Source organism: Drosophila mojavensis, unplaced genomic scaffold (assembly GCF_018153725.1).
Source record: "Drosophila mojavensis isolate 15081-1352.22 unplaced genomic scaffold, ASM1815372v1 contig_74, whole genome shotgun sequence".
In the NCBI taxonomy this organism is placed as follows: Eukaryota; Metazoa; Arthropoda; class Insecta; order Diptera; family Drosophilidae; genus Drosophila; species Drosophila mojavensis.
Genome location: NW_025318899.1, coordinates 20,933,824 through 20,951,047, shown reverse-complemented (window position 1 = coordinate 20,951,047; position 17,224 = coordinate 20,933,824). Strand labels below are relative to the sequence as shown.

Here is a 17,224-nt window from a genome sequence, read left to right as displayed (position 1 = left end):
GGTCAAAAGGACACGGCTACGGCTACGGATACGGACACGGACACCATTAACCAAAAACGTTGGCTGAAGGGTACGAAACGTCCTCGACCTAGTTCAATGTCAATGTCATTGTGCCACATTATCGCCGTTTGGCATCGTCGTTGGCAACGGCGACGGCGACGGCGACGTCGTCGTCCTTTGGCAGGCTTGGCCTTGGCTGGGAGTGAAACGAGCGCACGAGTCGAGGCCACGGCCACGGCCACGAACATTGCCCAAAGTGGCACACGGCAGGGCCCAGGACCCCAAAACCAAATCCAGACCAGTGGCTGGCCCCAACCCATCTCGTTCCATCGCAGCCCATTCCATTCCAGGCGCCTCTCGAAATGAGGCTCAGCCATGGCGGAGGATGTTGCAGCGTTGGTGTTGCATGTGCCAGGCGTTTGGTGGCGACAATATCCTTGCACTTGTGCGGGTCCTGTCGCGAGGCTGGGGCACCACACAGCACACACACACAGACAGAGGCTGGCAGCCAATCCACCAACAGCAGTAGCAGCAGCAGCAACAGTAAACTCGTCTCGTTGCCTCCTTTTGGGCCGTGTTGTTGTTTTGCCGGCCGGGTGCAAAGACCCAGCTACCAGCAACCAGTAGACCCCCAACTCCAGTTGGCAATCGCGTTGCACTCCGTGCTGCAGCTATGCCATCCAGACACCCACGCCCAGCATCGCCATCACCAACGCCATCGTCAGCAGCACCAGACCCGAAACGGGGACCACACAGTCAACGCCTAAATGGCCCCAATGCCTCATTCCATTTGCATTTCAGCATCAGTCAGCCAAACAGCCAGCCCAGCTTCTATTCTGTATTGCTATCTCCTTCTGGCTGTCTCGCTCACGCACGAACTTCGCCTCCCCCAGGAGACCGAAACATCAGCACCCGACGAAGTCTCCATTAAGCCCATAGACAAAGGGTTTGAGTTACGTGCCGTTACGTATGTTCTCTACATAAAAGTGCTCTCTCTGACTCTCTCTCTGTCTGTGTGTGTGTGTGTGTTTTGCTATTTAAAGTCATAGCATGTCCAGCAGCTCCAATGTGTATATATATTTGCATTAGGGTGTCCCACTATAGCAATCTTTTGAAATTGTAGTTAAGTATTGATAATATATACTTATAAGTTCATAAAAATAGTAACACTACTACATAAAACTTAAATCGAGAAAATATGTTTATTATTCGTTTATATATTTATACATTATTATATGGAAACATTTCACAAAAATGTGCTAATATTTAAAATTAGTATTTTAACGAACATTGTGTATGTATATATTGTTAACTTAACTTAACAAATAATTTTTTTGATGATACAAAAATTATTAATATTAATAAATAAATTTAATATACAATTTCTTCAGCAATTACTTAATAATAATTAACATAATAATTTAAAATTTCATTTTTATACACATATATGTATCAGAATTTTTCAACAAGAATTCATTAACACTTAAGCTAAAAGTACCACAAACGAGTGCTAGACTTAACAAATATTGATCTTGCGGCTTACTAAACGTTTGTCGCACGCCACCTTCAAATCCGCTATGCCAAAAAAAGCTGTCATAAAATAACAGTTGTTTACATTGTTGTTTTTACTGACCATTGCAGTGGAAGAACTGGAAAAGAGAGTAGCTGAGAGAGGAAGAGCAAGTAATCGAGAGAGAGAGTGGCTGTGAAGCAGAAATGGGTTAAGAATCAAAGTGGGCAACAGGCGCAGTCAAAACACAAACACCAAACGGGTCGCATTCCAGCGCCGGCTGCGCAGTCAGCGAGCGCGAGCAGCAAACCACTGCGGCTGCGCAGACACCTTGGCCGCCGAAGTTAGTGCGCGTCGAGATCTTAAGCGAGCAAGTCGGCAGGTTGCGGAACGAATTAAAAAGTGAAAGTGTGAGGAAATTGGCAAACTAAAAAAAAAAACAAAAACAAAACAAAAGAAAATTAAATTCTCACGTTGCAACAATTGTTGCAGTTTACATCATGTCCAGCCACAGCGTGCAACGGCGCAAAACAGCGCGCTCCAAGTCAAAGCAAAAACAACAACAACAGCCAGCTAATGTTGCGGAAAACCTCATCGACAAACAAAACGCCAGCAATGAACAAAACGAAAGACTTCACTTTCGCAGCCGTTCAGCAACCTCAACAGCGCCGTCGACGGCAGCAGCGGCAGTGCCACTCAGCTGCATTTCACCTTCACCATTGTGCTGTAATGGAATACTGCCCACCAGCGCGGTCTCAGCCATGCTAAACTGTTGCCGCGACATCAACTGCCATTTGAATTCACCACTGCGCGGCAGCGTTGAGCGCAGTCAACGCTCAGAGAGCCGACAATCATTTCTAACTTCGGAGACGATAACAAGAACAACATCTTCGCCTACACCTACCTCTACATCAAAACAATCGCGTTCTCGTTCTCGTTCCCATTCCCATTCCAGTTCCCGTTCGTCTTCGTGTAGTGTCGGCGACAATCCGCACAAGCAGAGGGAAGGCAGCGCAGCTGGCGCGGACAGAGTTGGGAGAGCGCAATTAACCGTTAGCCTGCACATCGATCTCATCAGCTGGGGTCTGTTCGTGCTCGCATTTATTACGCGATTCTATAAGCTCGCAACGCCCGCGCATGTTGTGTACGTAATGAATATTAAGGGACTTATTTATATTAATTAATTATAATTTAATTCTGAAATTCACAGTTTCGATGAGCTGCACTTTGGAAAATACATTTCGCTATATATGCGCAACATCTTCTTCTTCGATCAGCATCCGCCACTGGGCAAGCAGCTGATAGCTGGCCTGGTCAGCTTCGCTGGCTACGACGGCAACTACACATTCACACGAATCGGCGCCCCCTATGGGCCGAATGTGCCCGTCTTCTGGCTACGCTTTCTGCCCGCTCTCTGTGGAAGTCTGCTCGCGCCGGCAGTGTACCATCTGCTGCTGGAAGCGCGGCTGCGTCGCTGGTCGGCAGCGCTTGGCGGCTTGCTCGTCGTGCTGGACAATGCGCTGCTCACGCAGTCGCGCTTCATTCTCATGGAATCTATGCTGCTGCTGGCCAGCACTGTGGGCATTAGCTTCCTGCTGCGCTTCCAGCGCTGCTCGCTGGGCAGCCTCAAGTGGCTGAGCAGCGGCGCGGCAGCTGCGCTGTTTCTAGCCTGCGCTGGCTGCATCAAATATGTTGGCTTTTTTGCCATGGGACTTGCGGGCTATTTGCTGTGTCGCCATCTCTGGAAGCTGCTCTACGATGCGACTTTGACAAGTAAGTCAAGCAATGATTTAAGAGCGGCATTCAGAACGAGAGAAGAGAAAGTTAGTGTAAAATAATGGATACACTCTCTCAGATAAGAGGTTGTTAGGGATGTTGGGATTTATTTAATGGGATGATAATATATGTAAATAATGAGATACAGAAAGTGTGATTGATTTCGTAAGCAGATTTAAAGCAGAAAAAATTACAGTGGTATGTTTAACAATTGAATATGTATGTGGTTAAGGCATTTTTTAGCAGATATTGAGATATAGTGAGATGAACCTAAATGAAGTTGAAAACAGAAATGTTGTTAACAATAGTATACAACAATAAAAAAGAACAATATTAACAGACAAATATATCGACAGAGTTAATTAACATAACCTTTAAAAATAGATTATCTCTATACATATTAGATAGTGAGCTGTTAATAACAAAATTTTCGTTAGAGTAAGAGATTTTCATATGAATAATAAATGACTATCTAAATCGATGATATACACAGAGAATTTTCTCGCCGATAAGCATAATATATAAATCTGAATGAGATAAGAAAGACAGATTGTAGTGAAGCAAATACACATATTGAATGATAAGATACATGTGAAGAGACTGAGATTGAAAATAGAAAGAAAGAAAGAGATATAGTGAGTGAGATAGAGAAAAATAGAGTTACAGGGGCATACAGAAAGATCTATAGATAGAGTGAGTTAGAAACAAAAAAGGCAAGGGAGAGATAGGGAAAAAAAGAGATGAAAATTAAAAAAAATATAGGCATATAAAAATCAATCATGAACCAAATCAACCGAGAGGTAGACAGATTGAGATTTGAGAGTAAGATCTAATATTTAACATCTTAATCATATGATCTTTACGACCTATTGCATAGAACTTGACGAAGAGGAATCTATTTACCTGACCTGTTTTAGTGCAAACTTGTTTACTCTCTCATTCCGTTGCCACCTGCTCAACTAAGAAATAAGAAAGATCTCCTCAAGCTCAACCTTGTTTATTTCACCAGATAAACAACTGTGGATGCACGCCTTAAGCAGAGTGTTTCTGTTCGTGGGCATTCCCTTGGCCGTTTACCTGGGCGTCTTCTACATTCACTTGAGGACGCTGCATCGAGCGGGGCCACACGACACGATCATGACGAGCGCCTTCCAAGCCTCGCTGGATGGTGGGCTGGCCTCGATCACGCGGGGTCAGCCGCTGGCTGTGGTGCACGGATCGCAAATTACGCTGCGGCACACGCACGGACGCACCTGCTGGCTGCACTCGCACGCAGCGGTGTATCCTGTGAGGTATAAGGATAATCGCGGCTCTTCGCATCAGCAGCAGGTGACATGCTACTCCTTCAAGGACGTGAACAACTGGTGGATTGTGAAGCGACCGGAGCGTGATGATCTGGTAGTGGGCGACCAGCCGGATGCCATCAAACATGGCGATGTCATCCAGCTGGTGCACGGCATCACTAGCCGTGCTCTCAACTCCCACGACGTGGCTGCCCCAATGACGCCCCAGTGCCAGGAGGTCAGCTGCTACATAGACTACGAGATCAAGATGGCCGGCGAGTTGCTGTGGCGCGTGGAGATCCTCAACCGGCAGTCCGAGGGTGACTACTGGCATGCGATCAAGTCGGAGATACGATTGATACACGAGACCACAGGCGCGGCGCTGCGCTTCAGTGGACGACAGCTGCCCAGCTGGGGCTACAATCAGCACGAGGTGGTGGCCGATCGCGAGAGGCAGCATCAGGACGCCATCTGGAATGTGGAGGAGCATCGCTACACCAAGAGTAAGTCAGAGAGAGTTACAGACAGAGTTAGGCAGAAGTTACTATATCTTCATCTCGTGTCCCTACAGCTCAGGATCAGCGGGAGCGAGAGCGTCAACTGCTCTCCGCCGAGATGATTCCCACACACCGCACCAAGCTCTCCTTCTGGTCCAAGCTGCTGGAGCTGCAGACCAAGATGCTGTGGCACGCCAAGCAGCTGCAGAGCCACATGTACAGCTCGCTGCCGCACGAGTGGCCGCTGCTGGACAAGGGCATCGCCTACTGGCTGGACGACAGCTCCAGCGCCCAAATCTATTTGCTGGGCAACGTGCTCATCTGGTATGTGGCCAGTGCTGGGCTCGTCCTCTATGCCGCGCTCCTCGTGTTCTATGCCTTGCGGCGCCGTCGCTTGTGCTTCGATATCTCGGCCAGCGAGTGGCGGCGCTTCCTCAGCGCTGGGGACACTTTCTTTGTGGGCTATCTGGTGCACTATTTGCCGTACTTCTTCATGGATCGCACGCTCTTCCTGCACAACTACTTGCCGGCGTTTGCCTTTAAGCTGCTGCTCCTCAGCTTTGTGCTGGATCATGTGGACTATTTGCTGAGACGCCATTGCAGCGGACGGGCCGTTCACTTGGTGCGCCTCTATCGTCTACTGCTGATCGTCTGGCTGGTCGCAGCCGCAGCGACCTTTTTCAAGTTCTTGCCATTGAGCTACGGCTCACGAAAGATGTCTGCCAAGGAGATTATTGACCTGCGCTGGAAGGACACCTGGGACTTTATACTGCAGAAGAACTATGCATTGCATTAAGACTGTCTCTTCCGCATCCCACTTCCTCGACTCGACTCCACTGTACCTTGTACAATAAATCGCAATACTTGAGTAGGAGAAGCTAATTTAAAAAGTTTGGCTGGAGCCAAGCCAAGCATAAGTTATTACGATAATACACTGTTCTTAACTCAGCTAATTGAGCTAACAATAAAATTATTTATTTATTTAAATGTCAATATATGTGAAAGTTTCTTGTAAATATTTTGTATATGTAATATACGTGAATGTGGATTTTAGATCTGTATATGAGTTAGGCGAAAGTTAGGCTTACTGTATTTGTAGCTAATGCCCCTCTATGCAATTCCCAATGTTTTAAACTCCTGCTCCTTTGTTAGTACTCTATTTAAAGCTCGGTTAAACTAAAAAGTAGGCAAGCTTCTAGCATAGCATTAACTATCAACATTTCGATTTCAAGGCAGTTGAACCGTAAGCCAAACCCTAGTGAAACTTACATTGAAGATTTTACATATATTAGCGAGCAAGATTAGAAATGGCCAACACAGGACGCTTCAAGGACCGCAGCCCGGATATCCGTCCAGCTGGATTGGCCTCGGTGCTGGAACCGGACAATTCGACCGGCACCTGCATGACCATCTCGCACATCGAGGAGCTGGCCGAGCATCTGATACGGCAGGACTGCAAGCGCAGGCAATTGAAGAATGCAGGGCTGCTGTATGCAGAGGCACCGTGCCTACCGAACGTCAGTGTGCCGGAGCTGATGGCCATGGAGAAGTCCAAGTCACGTTTCATGATGTTCAAGGAAAAAATGTCGGAGGATATGTACCTCAAGCAGGCCAAGCTCGGCGAGGTGATGCCCACCGGCTCCAAGCCCGATCATATTAACAATTTGAACACCACCTTCGGCTGTGAGACCAACTCGAGTGGCGGCGTCTACGATATCATCTTGCCGCGCAAGCCGGCGGAGCAAGTGAATCGTGAATATGGCAAATTTCACGACAAATACATCCTCAGTCACAATCACTATTTTCCCTCGGAGCAAATTAATCGCAGGTACAAGAGAAACTCGACCTCCCTCTCTCTCTCTCTCTTTCTCTTTGTCTAATATCTTTTCGCTTTGCAGGTACAAGGCGCCCTTTGACAGGCGACTCACCTATGGCGCTGCCTACAATGTCGACGTGACGGGCAAGATGGTGAAGCGCTGCATGCAGCAGTGCGCCGGAAATGTGATCATCATTAGCAAGGAGCAAATGGACTTCATAGATCGCACCTATCCGCGTCTGGGCAAAAAGTTAAAGAAGTAGGTCAATCCCTCAGCTCTGTGTCGGCGCCTCTCTAATTTTGTATCTCCTGCAGATATCCCTATTCGGTGCCCCAGCATGTGACCTTTGGCAGGCCATCCCCGCCAGACCTCTGTGACGGCAAGATGCTCATCGAGGACATATCACCATGCCAGAGCAATAAGCATCTGATCGACGCCTTGGGTCATCTCAACATGTGGCGCCACAAGCTGCAGTTGCGCGCCGACTTCCAAATGTTCGATCTCATCTCGGTGCTGGAGCACAGTGATAAGGAGCAGACGCGTCATCTGCCGCTGAAGAAGATCTTCGAGGTGATGCACAAGATGCATCTGTATATCGATATCTACAAGATGCGCACCACTCTCTCGCATTTCAAGATGATCCTCGACGAGAACTGCCCCAACGAGCGCGTGAACTACGACACGTTCTGTCAGCTGCTCAACATACAGCATCCGCTGCCCACGATGGGAAATATATCAATGATGCCGCCGAATGTCTACAACAAGGATACCACCTATCGGCTGCTCTGTGCCGATCTTGGCAAGACACCGGTGGAGGCGGCGCCGTTGCTGAAGAAGAGCCCCAAGAAGACGGACGATGACAATACACGTGTCAAAGATTTGCTCACGCCGGATATAGCGACGCTGTATGGTCTGCTGCCCAGCGATTTTCAGATGCTGCGACCCAGGGACCATTTAGAGGAAATTTTTAAGGACATTGTCAGCGAAGCGGACTTTGAGACGATTTGGCAGCAGCTTATGAACACGCACAAGGACCAAGATGGCTTGGTCTCTATAGTTCAGTTCCGCGATGTCATGGACAATATCGAGCTTGCCGGCCAGACAGCCAATGCATAGAATAACAAAAATTTTAATTAACACAAATTTAAAGTAGCACGCGCAAGAATTAATTCAAATTGGAATTAAAGTAGAGCAAGCCCTTTTTACACTGCTTTGTCGATAATTTAAAAATTATAACGATATGAGATACGGCTTTTAAATATAACGATATTATAAATTTGCGCGATGATTTCACGTGTTTATCTATCGATGTAAAATCTTGCTTGATTTCAAAATTCGTTGCATCATGTATCAAATGCAAAGCCTAAATTTTTAATTTTTTGAAGTCTGTAAAAAGAAAAAAAAGTAAAGTAAAAAGTATTAATAAAATTACAATATCTGCACGACTTGGTCGATATATCGACAATAATAGACGAGTGCAAAATTTTAAAATTTACATATCGATATATCTGTTATTGCAAAAGAGAACGCTCATTATATCGATATTCGCTTCTCAATATATTTGTATCGATAAGTCTCGCATGATTTCAAAAATGCAGCTAATATGAAATGCCGGAGATCTGGCGTATCCATTGTAAATGATGAGTCACACGGATAAAACCAGCTGGCGCTGAAGAGAGGCAACTGCTAGCATCGCTGAACGAGGTGATGCCAATCAGCTTGGGCTCATCATACGTGACCAGTGGACCGCCGGAGTCGCCATCACAAATGGATCTGCCTTCGGGTGTGCCCACACACAAAACGCTGTCCGGGAGCTTGCCATAGCTGCGCGAGCACTCAGCATTGCTGATCACATTCAAGTCGATGCACTGCAGCCAGTCGGGCATATCGCTGGCATCGGAGGTGCTGCCCCAACCACAGGTGATGACCGCAGAGTTCTCAAAAGTCTCCTCAAGCTGATTGAGGCCAGGCAGCTTCACCTTGTTGACCAGCGACCAGAAGTCCACATGTGGCGTGCGTATGAGCGCAATGTCATTGCCAATGCTGCCCGGCCAGTCGGGGTGCTGCACCACATCCTCGATGCCCACCTCCAAGTGGAAGAGCGCCTGCGTTCGCCTCGTAGCTCCATAGTAGATGCTCACCCCATCAATGTGATCCGTGCAGTGGGCCGCAGTTAGCACCCAGCTGTGATCTATGATCGAGCCACCGCACCACCTGCCCATCTGACCCTCACGTAGCAGCAGACCCACAATGTAAGGTGCTTGCCCCACAACAGCCGGATAGCCATTGGTTATAATGGAGTCCGCCGTGGCCGTCAAAGGACCAGCATGAACTTGGAGCGGGATTGAGAGCGCTAAAAGCCGAAGTGTTAACCAAGCGAACTGCATTGCCATTAGACTAATGTACTACAGAGAGAGCTGTCCAATGATATTTATAGAGATTGATGAGTCTAAATTACTCAACTTGAAGACGATTAGAGACTGTATTATCTTTAAGCTTAATGACATTAGACATTATGAGCTTTGTTAATGGGGAATTGTGCATACTGACAGTATACTCTATAGAGCAAAATATAGACGGAAATCTCTAAATTTTGAATGAACCTTAGATGGTTTTTGTTAGCTATAGAAGAGCAATTCTTAACTTTTAAGAAAATCTTCAATATCAATCTCTATATATGATTAACATATCTTGGTAACAAACTCTTAAGCTTAAGAGTAAAGTCTAGAAGTTAAATATAAACATGTTCTCTAAATATCAGCAAAATCTCCAAATTATTTATAAATTCACAAACGCATTCACTCTGCAGTTATGCTTTACACACTTTACCTTAACAAAAAAAAATCAATTTACGTTTCTTAAAGCTATTTACATTTTTATTTACAATATTCTGATTAATTTACTTGGCGTTGTCTAGAAAATCTTTGGCCTCGTTTATTTTTGCCGCCAAATAGGGAGAGCCACCGCGATCTGGATGATTCAGTAACATTATCCTTTTATGCGCATCCTTAACCTGGTGTCACAAATCCACAAGTCAGTAAAGATTAGTGACTGATCAACATGTGTTCCGCTACTCACCTTTAGCTTGGAGGCACTGGGACTGACGCCTAGTATGAGGGACGCTTCGCGTTTATTCATTTTGGGATCGAAGCCGCCTTTGTAGTATTTGGCATTGGCCATGCTCTCCGCATCGAATTTGGGCAGATTCTTGAGCGCCTCGTTGAATTTGCTTGTCATCTGTGGCATGCGGCGCAGCAGGTGCTTGCCAGCGAAGCCCACTGCGGCCACGCCAAGGCCTGCTAGGATGATGGAGCTCGTCTTGTATTGTTGGATAGCACGCGGGTCAGGTTTCATTTGGTGCAGGGGCATTGCGTTAAAATATGAAACGAGGTTCGAAAAATTTGTACATGTATTTCAGGCGTATTATTTATAATTTTACACAAATATCTATTCTAAATTTTGTACCATTTTATGTAATCGATGTATCTGACGAAATCAGCTGTGACTTAAAATGTGATGACTGCTTGAAACAGCATCTTATCGCAATGTTGTGCACGATGTGGCAGTGAAATCGAAATACACAAATATCGATTGCTAAACAGACGAAACTGCCTGTTTATAACGGAATATCGATTTATGCACTATCATACAATTGTCATCATTTTTGTCGTACACATATCTAAAGTAATTTGTTTTGTTTCTTTTTAACTAATTATAATTGTCAAAGTGTTCAATACATTTCTGATGGAAGCATATACGCGAGCATACTCTATAGTTCTGATACATTTCTGACTTTTATAACAATTGAGTAAACTTTCATATATGGCTGGAAAACTTATTGATGCAGGTTTCTAATTGAAAAGGGAAGCGGACTAATAAATTAAATTCGAAAACAAACTTAAGCTAAAAACTAGGGGATACAACAAGTATTCATATTTAAACTAAAGAAACCAAGTGCAATTAGCGGCCCTTTCCATTTAAATATTTCCATTAAATATGAATTCACCTCCATTCCCAAGTTAATCATAATTATTTTATTGTGCGCACAAATACTTCTATTCAATCAAGTAACTTTGGCATGTTTAGCTCGTTTTGTTTGCAAGACAAAAGCTTGACAGTTTCCATTCCAATAATCAAATTTTAATAAAAACCAAAATAAAAAGCAGCTGTTTTTTCAGCTGACCAAATATCAAAATTCTGTGTACAACAGCTGATTTTCCAAAACCAGGGCTGCCACAAGTACTCAACAGTTGTGCTGCAGCTGCTCAGCTGTGGCTTGAAAACGAATTTAATTGTTCAAAAGAAACATGATTTTGTGCAGCACCTTTAACAAAATCACTTAATTACAAAAGTTTTCCACTATTATTATATACTAATTTAGTTTTTAGGCATTTAGAAAATTGAAAAAGTTGTTTGTGGAATTCAATCGATGTTTGTGCGCACTATCGATTAGTTTGACTTATCGATTCGTCTTGGTATCGTTCGAAACGTATCGGGCTCACACAAAACAAGTGAAGAAGAAGCGTGAAAATTTGATGTGCAAAGTTTTAAAAACGAAATTTTTCTATATTATTGATTAACAGAAGCAAAAAAGTGTCAATTGGCTTTATAGGTGATAAATTTGTGTGTCTGTGTCGTTGATGTGTTGTTGTTGGCGGTGCTGTTGGTGTTAGCTGAAGTAGAACAAAAACTACAAAAATATATATTTGGCGAAAGGCATCATCAGCAGTGAGCATCGAGCAGCCGTCAAACTGGAGCGTATTCCGGAGTATTTGCGCGACACGGTCGACTGGTTGATGGGGTAAGTGCGTAACGTAATCAGCTGCAGCAGCATAAATACCCAATGCGCAAACATTCAGATGCAAACGCAATGGGATGTGATTTTTTTTTTATTTGTTATAAATAGTATGCAGCCTGCCCTAAAGACGATAACAGCGACGAAGCGACAGCGAAGTCGACATCGACATCGCGACGTAACGTCGTCTTGTCGCTTTGTCGCCTCGTCTTGGTGGTGTCTTTTGTGTCCTCTGTGTATTGCTTCGTCGCCGTTTGGCATTTTGCCAATTGGCCTCATTTCGCATCTCTTTTTCGCCGTCAAAAGCAAAAACTTTGTTGTTATTTCGTCTGGCCTAGCCGCCATCGCAGGAGTTTCATTTGCTGATATTGTTTTTGTTTTTTCTACTTCGTACTGTTGTTGTTATCGCTCTGCCCTGCAAAATCAATAAAATCCATTTTTGTTTTTTTGTTATTGTTGTGTTTTTATCGATTTCTCAAATGTAACGCAAGTCAAGTCGCAAGTGTTTTGATTTTTATCTACTCGCACGCAAACCAATACACACAAGCATAAACACAAACACAAGCGAACACAGTTACATATGCACACGCACACACAGACGCAGGCAGGCATGCTCACTCACGCACACAGATATTTATTTATGCACTTTGCTTCCTCGTGTCCATTCATCAAGGCCAAACTGCATTTTCGATATCGTTTATTTGTCTTTATCCTCGTTCGTTCGCTCACTTTTTGACCCCCTTCGCCTTCCTCTACAACTACTCGCTTCCATTGTTACTGCGCCTATGGCGTGCTGCTGCTTTTGTTGTGGCTCTTCTTCTTCTACTTTTTTGTTTAAGTTTGTACGCATTTTTGTTGTTGCTGAGCGATAAGCGAAGCCGGTTTAATGAACTTGCCAATTTACTCACAATCTGTAATCAAAATGTAAAAACAAACAAAACACATAGCAACAACAATAACAAACAGTTTCATAGATCATCTAAATAAACGCACACAAAGGCACACTCTCTCGCACACACATACACATAAGTAAATACAAGAGAAAGAGAATTTGAAGAGAAGAATTATATACATATGTGTGTATATGAATATATAGACTTTTCGATACTCTGCAAATACAGTAGTCTCTGGAATTGTGAAGCAAATCTATAATACATATTTATTTACAAATTAATTATTGTCTGTTAACTTAAATCAATAAATTTATGCTGGAATTGGAGCAAAAATTAATATACAGAAAAATAGAGAAATAATTAAAACATAGCAACAATTTATTTAATAACGTAAATTAAAAAAAATTAATATAAATAAATTAAAATTCTATTTATTTGAAATGTATTTATGAACTTAAAACTTTTTTTAATATTAAATATTTTTATGTTTTATCAACTTATTTGTTGTAAATTTTATCGTGACAATTTAATATATCTATTATATAATTAATAAAACTATGTGAAAGTAAAATGACATGACACAAAATGATAATATAATAAAAAACAAACTCGAAATACAGTTTGAACTAAATTTTTTAAATATAGATATCAATCAATTGCTCACATTCCTAGTAGCTACTGTATGCATTCATACTTGTATAAGTAAATATTTAAAAATTCCTATTTTACGTATACCAATTTCTATATTTAAATACGTTGGTAAACAATCAATAAATTAAAAGAAACACACATTTTTAATATTTTGACTTGTATTTAAACAAAAATTTTAATTATATACATAAATAAATCTGAAGCTATAAAATTATAAGGAAATCGAAATCGAATGAATCAGATATTATTTCATTGAACTGTCTAAATTTTAAATTTAAATGAAACTATTCCAGTTCGGAAAGTTTAGATTGTAATTCTTATAGAGACAAAATGTAATTTAATTTAATAGAGAAGCAGCTCTCGAAGCATCCATCCGAAACATCGAGACCTTTTCTGCAGTGAATTCCGTTATGTGCAATCATACATATGTTTGCTTTAAAGAGGGTAGGGTAAGTGTTAGTTGGAAATATCACATGTAACTTGTGTGTGGGGGAATTCAATTAGCCGAGATTATATATGCCAGATGCACATGCATAATGCATACATACATATATATAATATATGACTAGGCATCTGTACAATATATATGTAAGGGAGCAACCCTCAACTGTGTGGAAGGGATGGGAATAGCGGAGGGTGGTGCTTGATGACCTTGAGGCACACTTAGCACAACTCTAATTGAATTAGACGACAGCCAAGCAAAAGCACATAATGGAATAGAGAGACGGAGAGTGAGAGAGAGAGAGAGAGAGAGAGAGATAGGTAGGGGTAGACCTAAGGACAGCGTAAGTGGGAAAGAGCAAGCGATAGACATATGCAGTTGCAAGTTGCGAAATAACAACTCTTCACGTCCGGAATTGATTGACAGGGCTGACAAATCAGTTGGCTAAATCAATTTCTAACGGGTCGTGGGTTGGCCGGCGGGTCGGGAGGGCAAGACGTGCGATTTAGTCGATGCTTCTTAGCGCTGGCCCTGCCGTAGACCCAGTGCCTCAGCTCAGTTGCTTTTGGGCTATCGGACGCGGCTGTTGGTTGGGTCCGTTCCATTCCATTTCGTTTCGTTGCGCTGCGCCATGAACTGGGCCATCTCGAATCTGACGGGCGGCAATCGGGTGAGCCGTGCGATACTCGTGCGCTACTCCTCGGTGCCGCTGGCCGAGGATGGCGGCTCCTCGATGGCAACGACGACGCCCGCAGCTGGCACGCCGCGCGCCTCGAACAGCGCAATGCATTCCTCGTTGTCCTCCACATTCGCAGCCACATTCCTGCGACAGCAGAGCAGCAACAGCAACAGCAACAACAACAACAGCGGCAGCAGCAACAGCAGCAGCAATCATAATAATAGCAGCAGCAACAACAACCACAGCAACAGCAGCAAGGGCCAATCGAGTGGAGCTGCGAGTGGAGCTGGGAGCAATTCAGGCAATGCTCAGCTGTCGCTGCCACTCGATGTGGAGGAGACGGTCACCTGTTTTTGTCGGTAAGGCATCAGGATCGTTGGCGAGGGGGGAGGGGAGGTGTAGCAGAGGTAGCGGGAGAGGCAGAGCAGCTGCTCGTAAAGCTTCTCAATTTGTGAAAGTTAATTGGGCATTTAGCAAATATTTCTGTCTGTATTTTCTTTTAAAGCCATTTAGTTAATTTACTTAACACTTGCATAATACGCGCTTCGTGACCAACTGTTTCTAAAGCCGTTAAATATATGTAATGTACATATGTGTTACGTACACAGATTTTAAAGCAACATATAACATAAGTCATACAAGAAAAAGTTTGGGCTCGTTACAAGCTCACAAGAAATGAATGTATTCATTTCAAATACTCTTCTATGCAATTCTCATTGGTGTATTAATAATTAAAAATACAAATTTGTTGTAATTATTGATGTAGTTTTAAATAGAATACGATTTTAAAATAATTATAAATATATTATTTGAAATTCTTCGATTTTCATATATGTATTTAATTTACATTGGAGATTGAAACAAATCAATGCTAAACTGATTTAGATTGTCTCTAACTGCTTATTTAAATTCTGTATTATTCCAATTGGGAAATTCCACTGTTCCATATATTCTGCCATTCTCTATTTGTCGTTATCGACGATTCTCACATATCTAATTTGCTTATAGAGATGTCAATAGATCAAAGCCAAAATGATTTAAATTTTCTCTAAATGCTTAATTAAATTCTGTATTTTTCCACTCTACCTCTGTTTCTACCTTTTCCTGCTCATTTTTATTTGCCTAAATTTTGATGTAGTATATAAACAAAGCTAAAAATGCATATTTCACAAAATATCAAAGGTCTCTCTATTAGCCAAACAGAACATCTTATTCAATACAGAAGATACCAATAGATCAAAGTAAAACTTTTTTTAATTGTTTCTAAATAATATTGTTATATTGTGTATTTCTCCAATATAACAATCCCACTCTTTCTGTTTTCTCTGCTCAATTTTATTTGTATCCCTTTTTGATTTAGTATTAAAAGGAAAACCGGCAAAAACTATCCGCGTTTAGGAATATCTTTTATTGGAGCACCAATAAATAAGAATTCAATTCAATAAGAAACTGAATCTTTCATCAAATGCTTTGTATAGTCGCTCTCAACGAATCTCATATATTTGGTTAGATGATATTTTTATAAAGCTGCCAATAGATCAAAACTAAATCGTCTCCATACACTTAAATTCTGTATTTTTCCAATTAGCTTATTTTCTCTCTTCCCAGTTTCCCCCACATTTCTAATCACTTCAAGTTTATATTTTACATCAAGACAAATCAATAAACTCGTAATTTACTCACATTTTCAAGGGTATCTTTAGTACGAGCACACAGCTTTATCTCATTTCACTTCCATTATTTTTATTCATTTCGTTCTAGCATCGTTCAAGTCAATTGGATAGCATAAATAAACAAGAAACTGCATAGCTGAATGGCTGTGCGTTGGAGTGAGATGGCTATTGTTATTGCGCACCCTTCGCTTTGCTCGCGTCGTTCGCAGAAACAGCTGATTATGATTTCGGCTGCTGTCCCATTAGTCTGACTGTGTTTATAGTTGTTGCTGGCTTTTTCTTGTTTATTTTATTGCTTGCTTCTCGGGAATTGCTGAATTTGTGTGTCCTGCGTTTTAGCTGCGCATTTAACGCAATTCCCATACCAAAAGTCGCCCCAAACTACGTTTGCTTTATAGGGTTTCCATTGGCAGACACACGCAGTCGAAAAGAAACCCCGCAGCGCACATAAGCTTATAGCTAGCAAACTGTCTAGCAAGGGTGTGGGAGGGGGAGATAGGGAGAGGGCAAAGGATAGGTCAATGCTGGTTCACACCTACGACGCAGTTTAGCACTGCTCGTATTATCGCGCCCCCTTTTGGACACAGACATAAATCACCCAGCGGCTGTCCACAAATGTTTGTGTGTGTGTGTGTGTGTGTGTGTGTGTGTGTCTGCGTTTGTCCATATGCATATGAACATGTGTGTGTTTAAGCTTGAGGCGCCTCATAAAAGTCATAGTTTGCTCTTTTATTCATTTCGTTTTCATTATTTTTGTTTTTTTTTTGCGCACTTTCAAATTTGATGGCTACATCTGACGTCATTTGTAGTGCGCATGACCCACAGCAGTTGCCGTTGCTGTTGTTGTCGCTTGTGTGGTGGCGTGACCGACTAAACGGAACTCCCGTCGCTGCCACACCGCAAGCTAAGAAAAACACATCAGAGATTAGTAGCAAAAAGCATCCCATAAACAAGCCGCAAAAACAAAACACAACTCACACCAATACATAGACATCATTGACGATCGCAAGAGAGCGTGAGATAGATAGTGAGAGGCAGAGAGAGCGGAATGAGTGCTGTTTATTTTCGCTTCTGCCTATGTTTGTTGCGGTTGTTGTTATTGTCAGCAGGAAGTGAACGTTTTGCCTACTCTCCCTCTCCCTCTCTCAAAGGCTCTATGATATTTTATTTAGGCTGTATTTATTTATTAATGTTATTTACATATTGCT

At 42.7% G+C, this 17,224-nt stretch overlaps 5 protein-coding genes and 1 long non-coding RNA gene across 10 annotated transcripts in view; 3 read left to right on the top strand and 3 right to left on the bottom strand.

The window, feature by feature from the left end:
- The first annotated feature begins 1,685 nt into the window (after window positions 1-1,685).
- Window positions 1,686-6,059, top strand: LOC6583157 (protein O-mannosyltransferase 1). The gene is made up of 4 exons (XM_002008799.4): window positions 1,686-2,654; window positions 2,721-3,283; window positions 4,296-5,072; window positions 5,141-6,059. Exons 1-4 carry the CDS (start codon window positions 2,011-2,013, stop codon window positions 5,860-5,862), a joined length of 2,706 nt encoding a protein of 901 aa, XP_002008835.1. The 5' UTR covers window positions 1,686-2,010; the 3' UTR covers window positions 5,863-6,059.
- Window positions 6,060-6,262: 203 nt separating this feature from the next.
- Window positions 6,263-8,171, top strand: LOC6583156 (EF-hand domain-containing family member B). Its single transcript, XM_002008798.3, has 3 exons — window positions 6,263-6,894; window positions 6,965-7,141; window positions 7,198-8,171. The coding sequence occupies exons 1-3, from the start codon at window positions 6,374-6,376 to the stop codon at window positions 7,997-7,999; spliced, it is 1,500 nt and encodes a 499-aa protein (XP_002008834.1). The 5' UTR covers window positions 6,263-6,373; the 3' UTR covers window positions 8,000-8,171.
- A 250-nt stretch (window positions 8,172-8,421) lies between these two features.
- Window positions 8,422-9,309, bottom strand: LOC6583155 (serine protease 1). The gene has a single exon (XM_002008797.4). The coding sequence runs from the start codon at window positions 9,274-9,276 to the stop codon at window positions 8,482-8,484; it is 795 nt and encodes a 264-aa protein (XP_002008833.1). The 5' UTR covers window positions 9,277-9,309; the 3' UTR covers window positions 8,422-8,481.
- Window positions 9,310-9,731: 422 nt separating this feature from the next.
- On the bottom strand, window positions 9,732-10,456 carry LOC6583154 (mitochondrial import inner membrane translocase subunit TIM14). Of its 2 annotated transcripts, XM_015162756.3 has the most exons (3): window positions 10,349-10,456; window positions 9,962-10,201; window positions 9,732-9,896 (listed from the first exon to the last, which is right to left on the bottom strand). In XM_015162756.3, the coding sequence occupies exons 1-3, from the start codon at window positions 10,349-10,351 to the stop codon at window positions 9,783-9,785; spliced, it is 357 nt and encodes a 118-aa protein (XP_015018242.1). In that variant the 5' UTR covers window positions 10,352-10,456; the 3' UTR covers window positions 9,732-9,782. The 2 variants fall into 2 exon arrangements, with proteins under 2 accessions (XP_015018242.1, XP_002008832.1); XM_002008796.4 differs by having other exon boundaries at window positions 9,962-10,414.
- Window positions 10,457-11,269: 813 nt separating this feature from the next.
- LOC26528583 (MOB kinase activator-like 2) overlaps window positions 11,270-17,224 on the top strand; it is a 44,044-nt gene continuing 38,089 nt past the window's right edge. Inside the window, exon 1 of one of the 4 annotated variants that reach the window (XM_044010045.1) lies at window positions 11,270-11,684. In XM_044010045.1, coding sequence (XP_043865980.1) covers window positions 11,680-11,684 — 5 coding nt within the window. In that variant the 5' untranslated portion in view covers window positions 11,270-11,679. Of the gene's footprint in view, window positions 11,685-13,633; window positions 13,672-14,237; window positions 14,703-17,224 lie in introns of those variants that run through there. The other 3 variants (XM_044010046.1, XM_044010044.1, XM_044010042.1) reach the window with 3 other exon arrangements.
- LOC122757563 lies at window positions 11,527-12,885 on the bottom strand. Its single transcript, XR_006357639.1, has 2 exons — window positions 12,305-12,885; window positions 11,527-12,093 (listed from the first exon to the last, which is right to left on the bottom strand). It is a non-coding gene; the product is annotated as an uncharacterized LOC122757563 (long non-coding RNA).

Excerpts from the sequence above, each read along its gene's own strand:
- LOC6583157 (XM_002008799.4), top strand. The coding sequence starts at position 2,011 with ATGTCCAGCCACAGCGTGCAACGGCGCAAAACAGCGCGCTCCAAGTCA. Across the intron at positions 3,284-4,295 it reads CTACGATGCGACTTTGACAA|ATAAACAACTGTGGATGCAC; the intron begins GTAAGTCAAGCA and ends TTATTTCACCAG. Across the intron at positions 5,073-5,140 it reads GGAGCATCGCTACACCAAGA|CTCAGGATCAGCGGGAGCGA; the intron begins GTAAGTCAGAGA and ends GTGTCCCTACAG.
- LOC6583156 (XM_002008798.3), top strand. The coding sequence starts at position 6,374 with ATGGCCAACACAGGACGCTTCAAGGACCGCAGCCCGGATATCCGTCCA. Across the intron at positions 6,895-6,964 it reads TCGGAGCAAATTAATCGCAG|GTACAAGGCGCCCTTTGACA; the intron begins GTACAAGAGAAA and ends TTCGCTTTGCAG. Across the intron at positions 7,142-7,197 it reads CTGGGCAAAAAGTTAAAGAA|ATATCCCTATTCGGTGCCCC; the intron begins GTAGGTCAATCC and ends TATCTCCTGCAG.
- LOC6583155 (XM_002008797.4), bottom strand. The coding sequence starts at position 9,276 with ATGGCAATGCAGTTCGCTTGGTTAACACTTCGGCTTTTAGCGCTCTCA.
- LOC6583154 (XM_002008796.4), bottom strand. The coding sequence starts at position 10,252 with ATGCCCCTGCACCAAATGAAACCTGACCCGCGTGCTATCCAACAATAC. Across the intron at positions 9,897-9,961 it reads CCAGTGCCTCCAAGCTAAAG|GTTAAGGATGCGCATAAAAG; the intron begins GTGAGTAGCGGA and ends TTGTGACACCAG.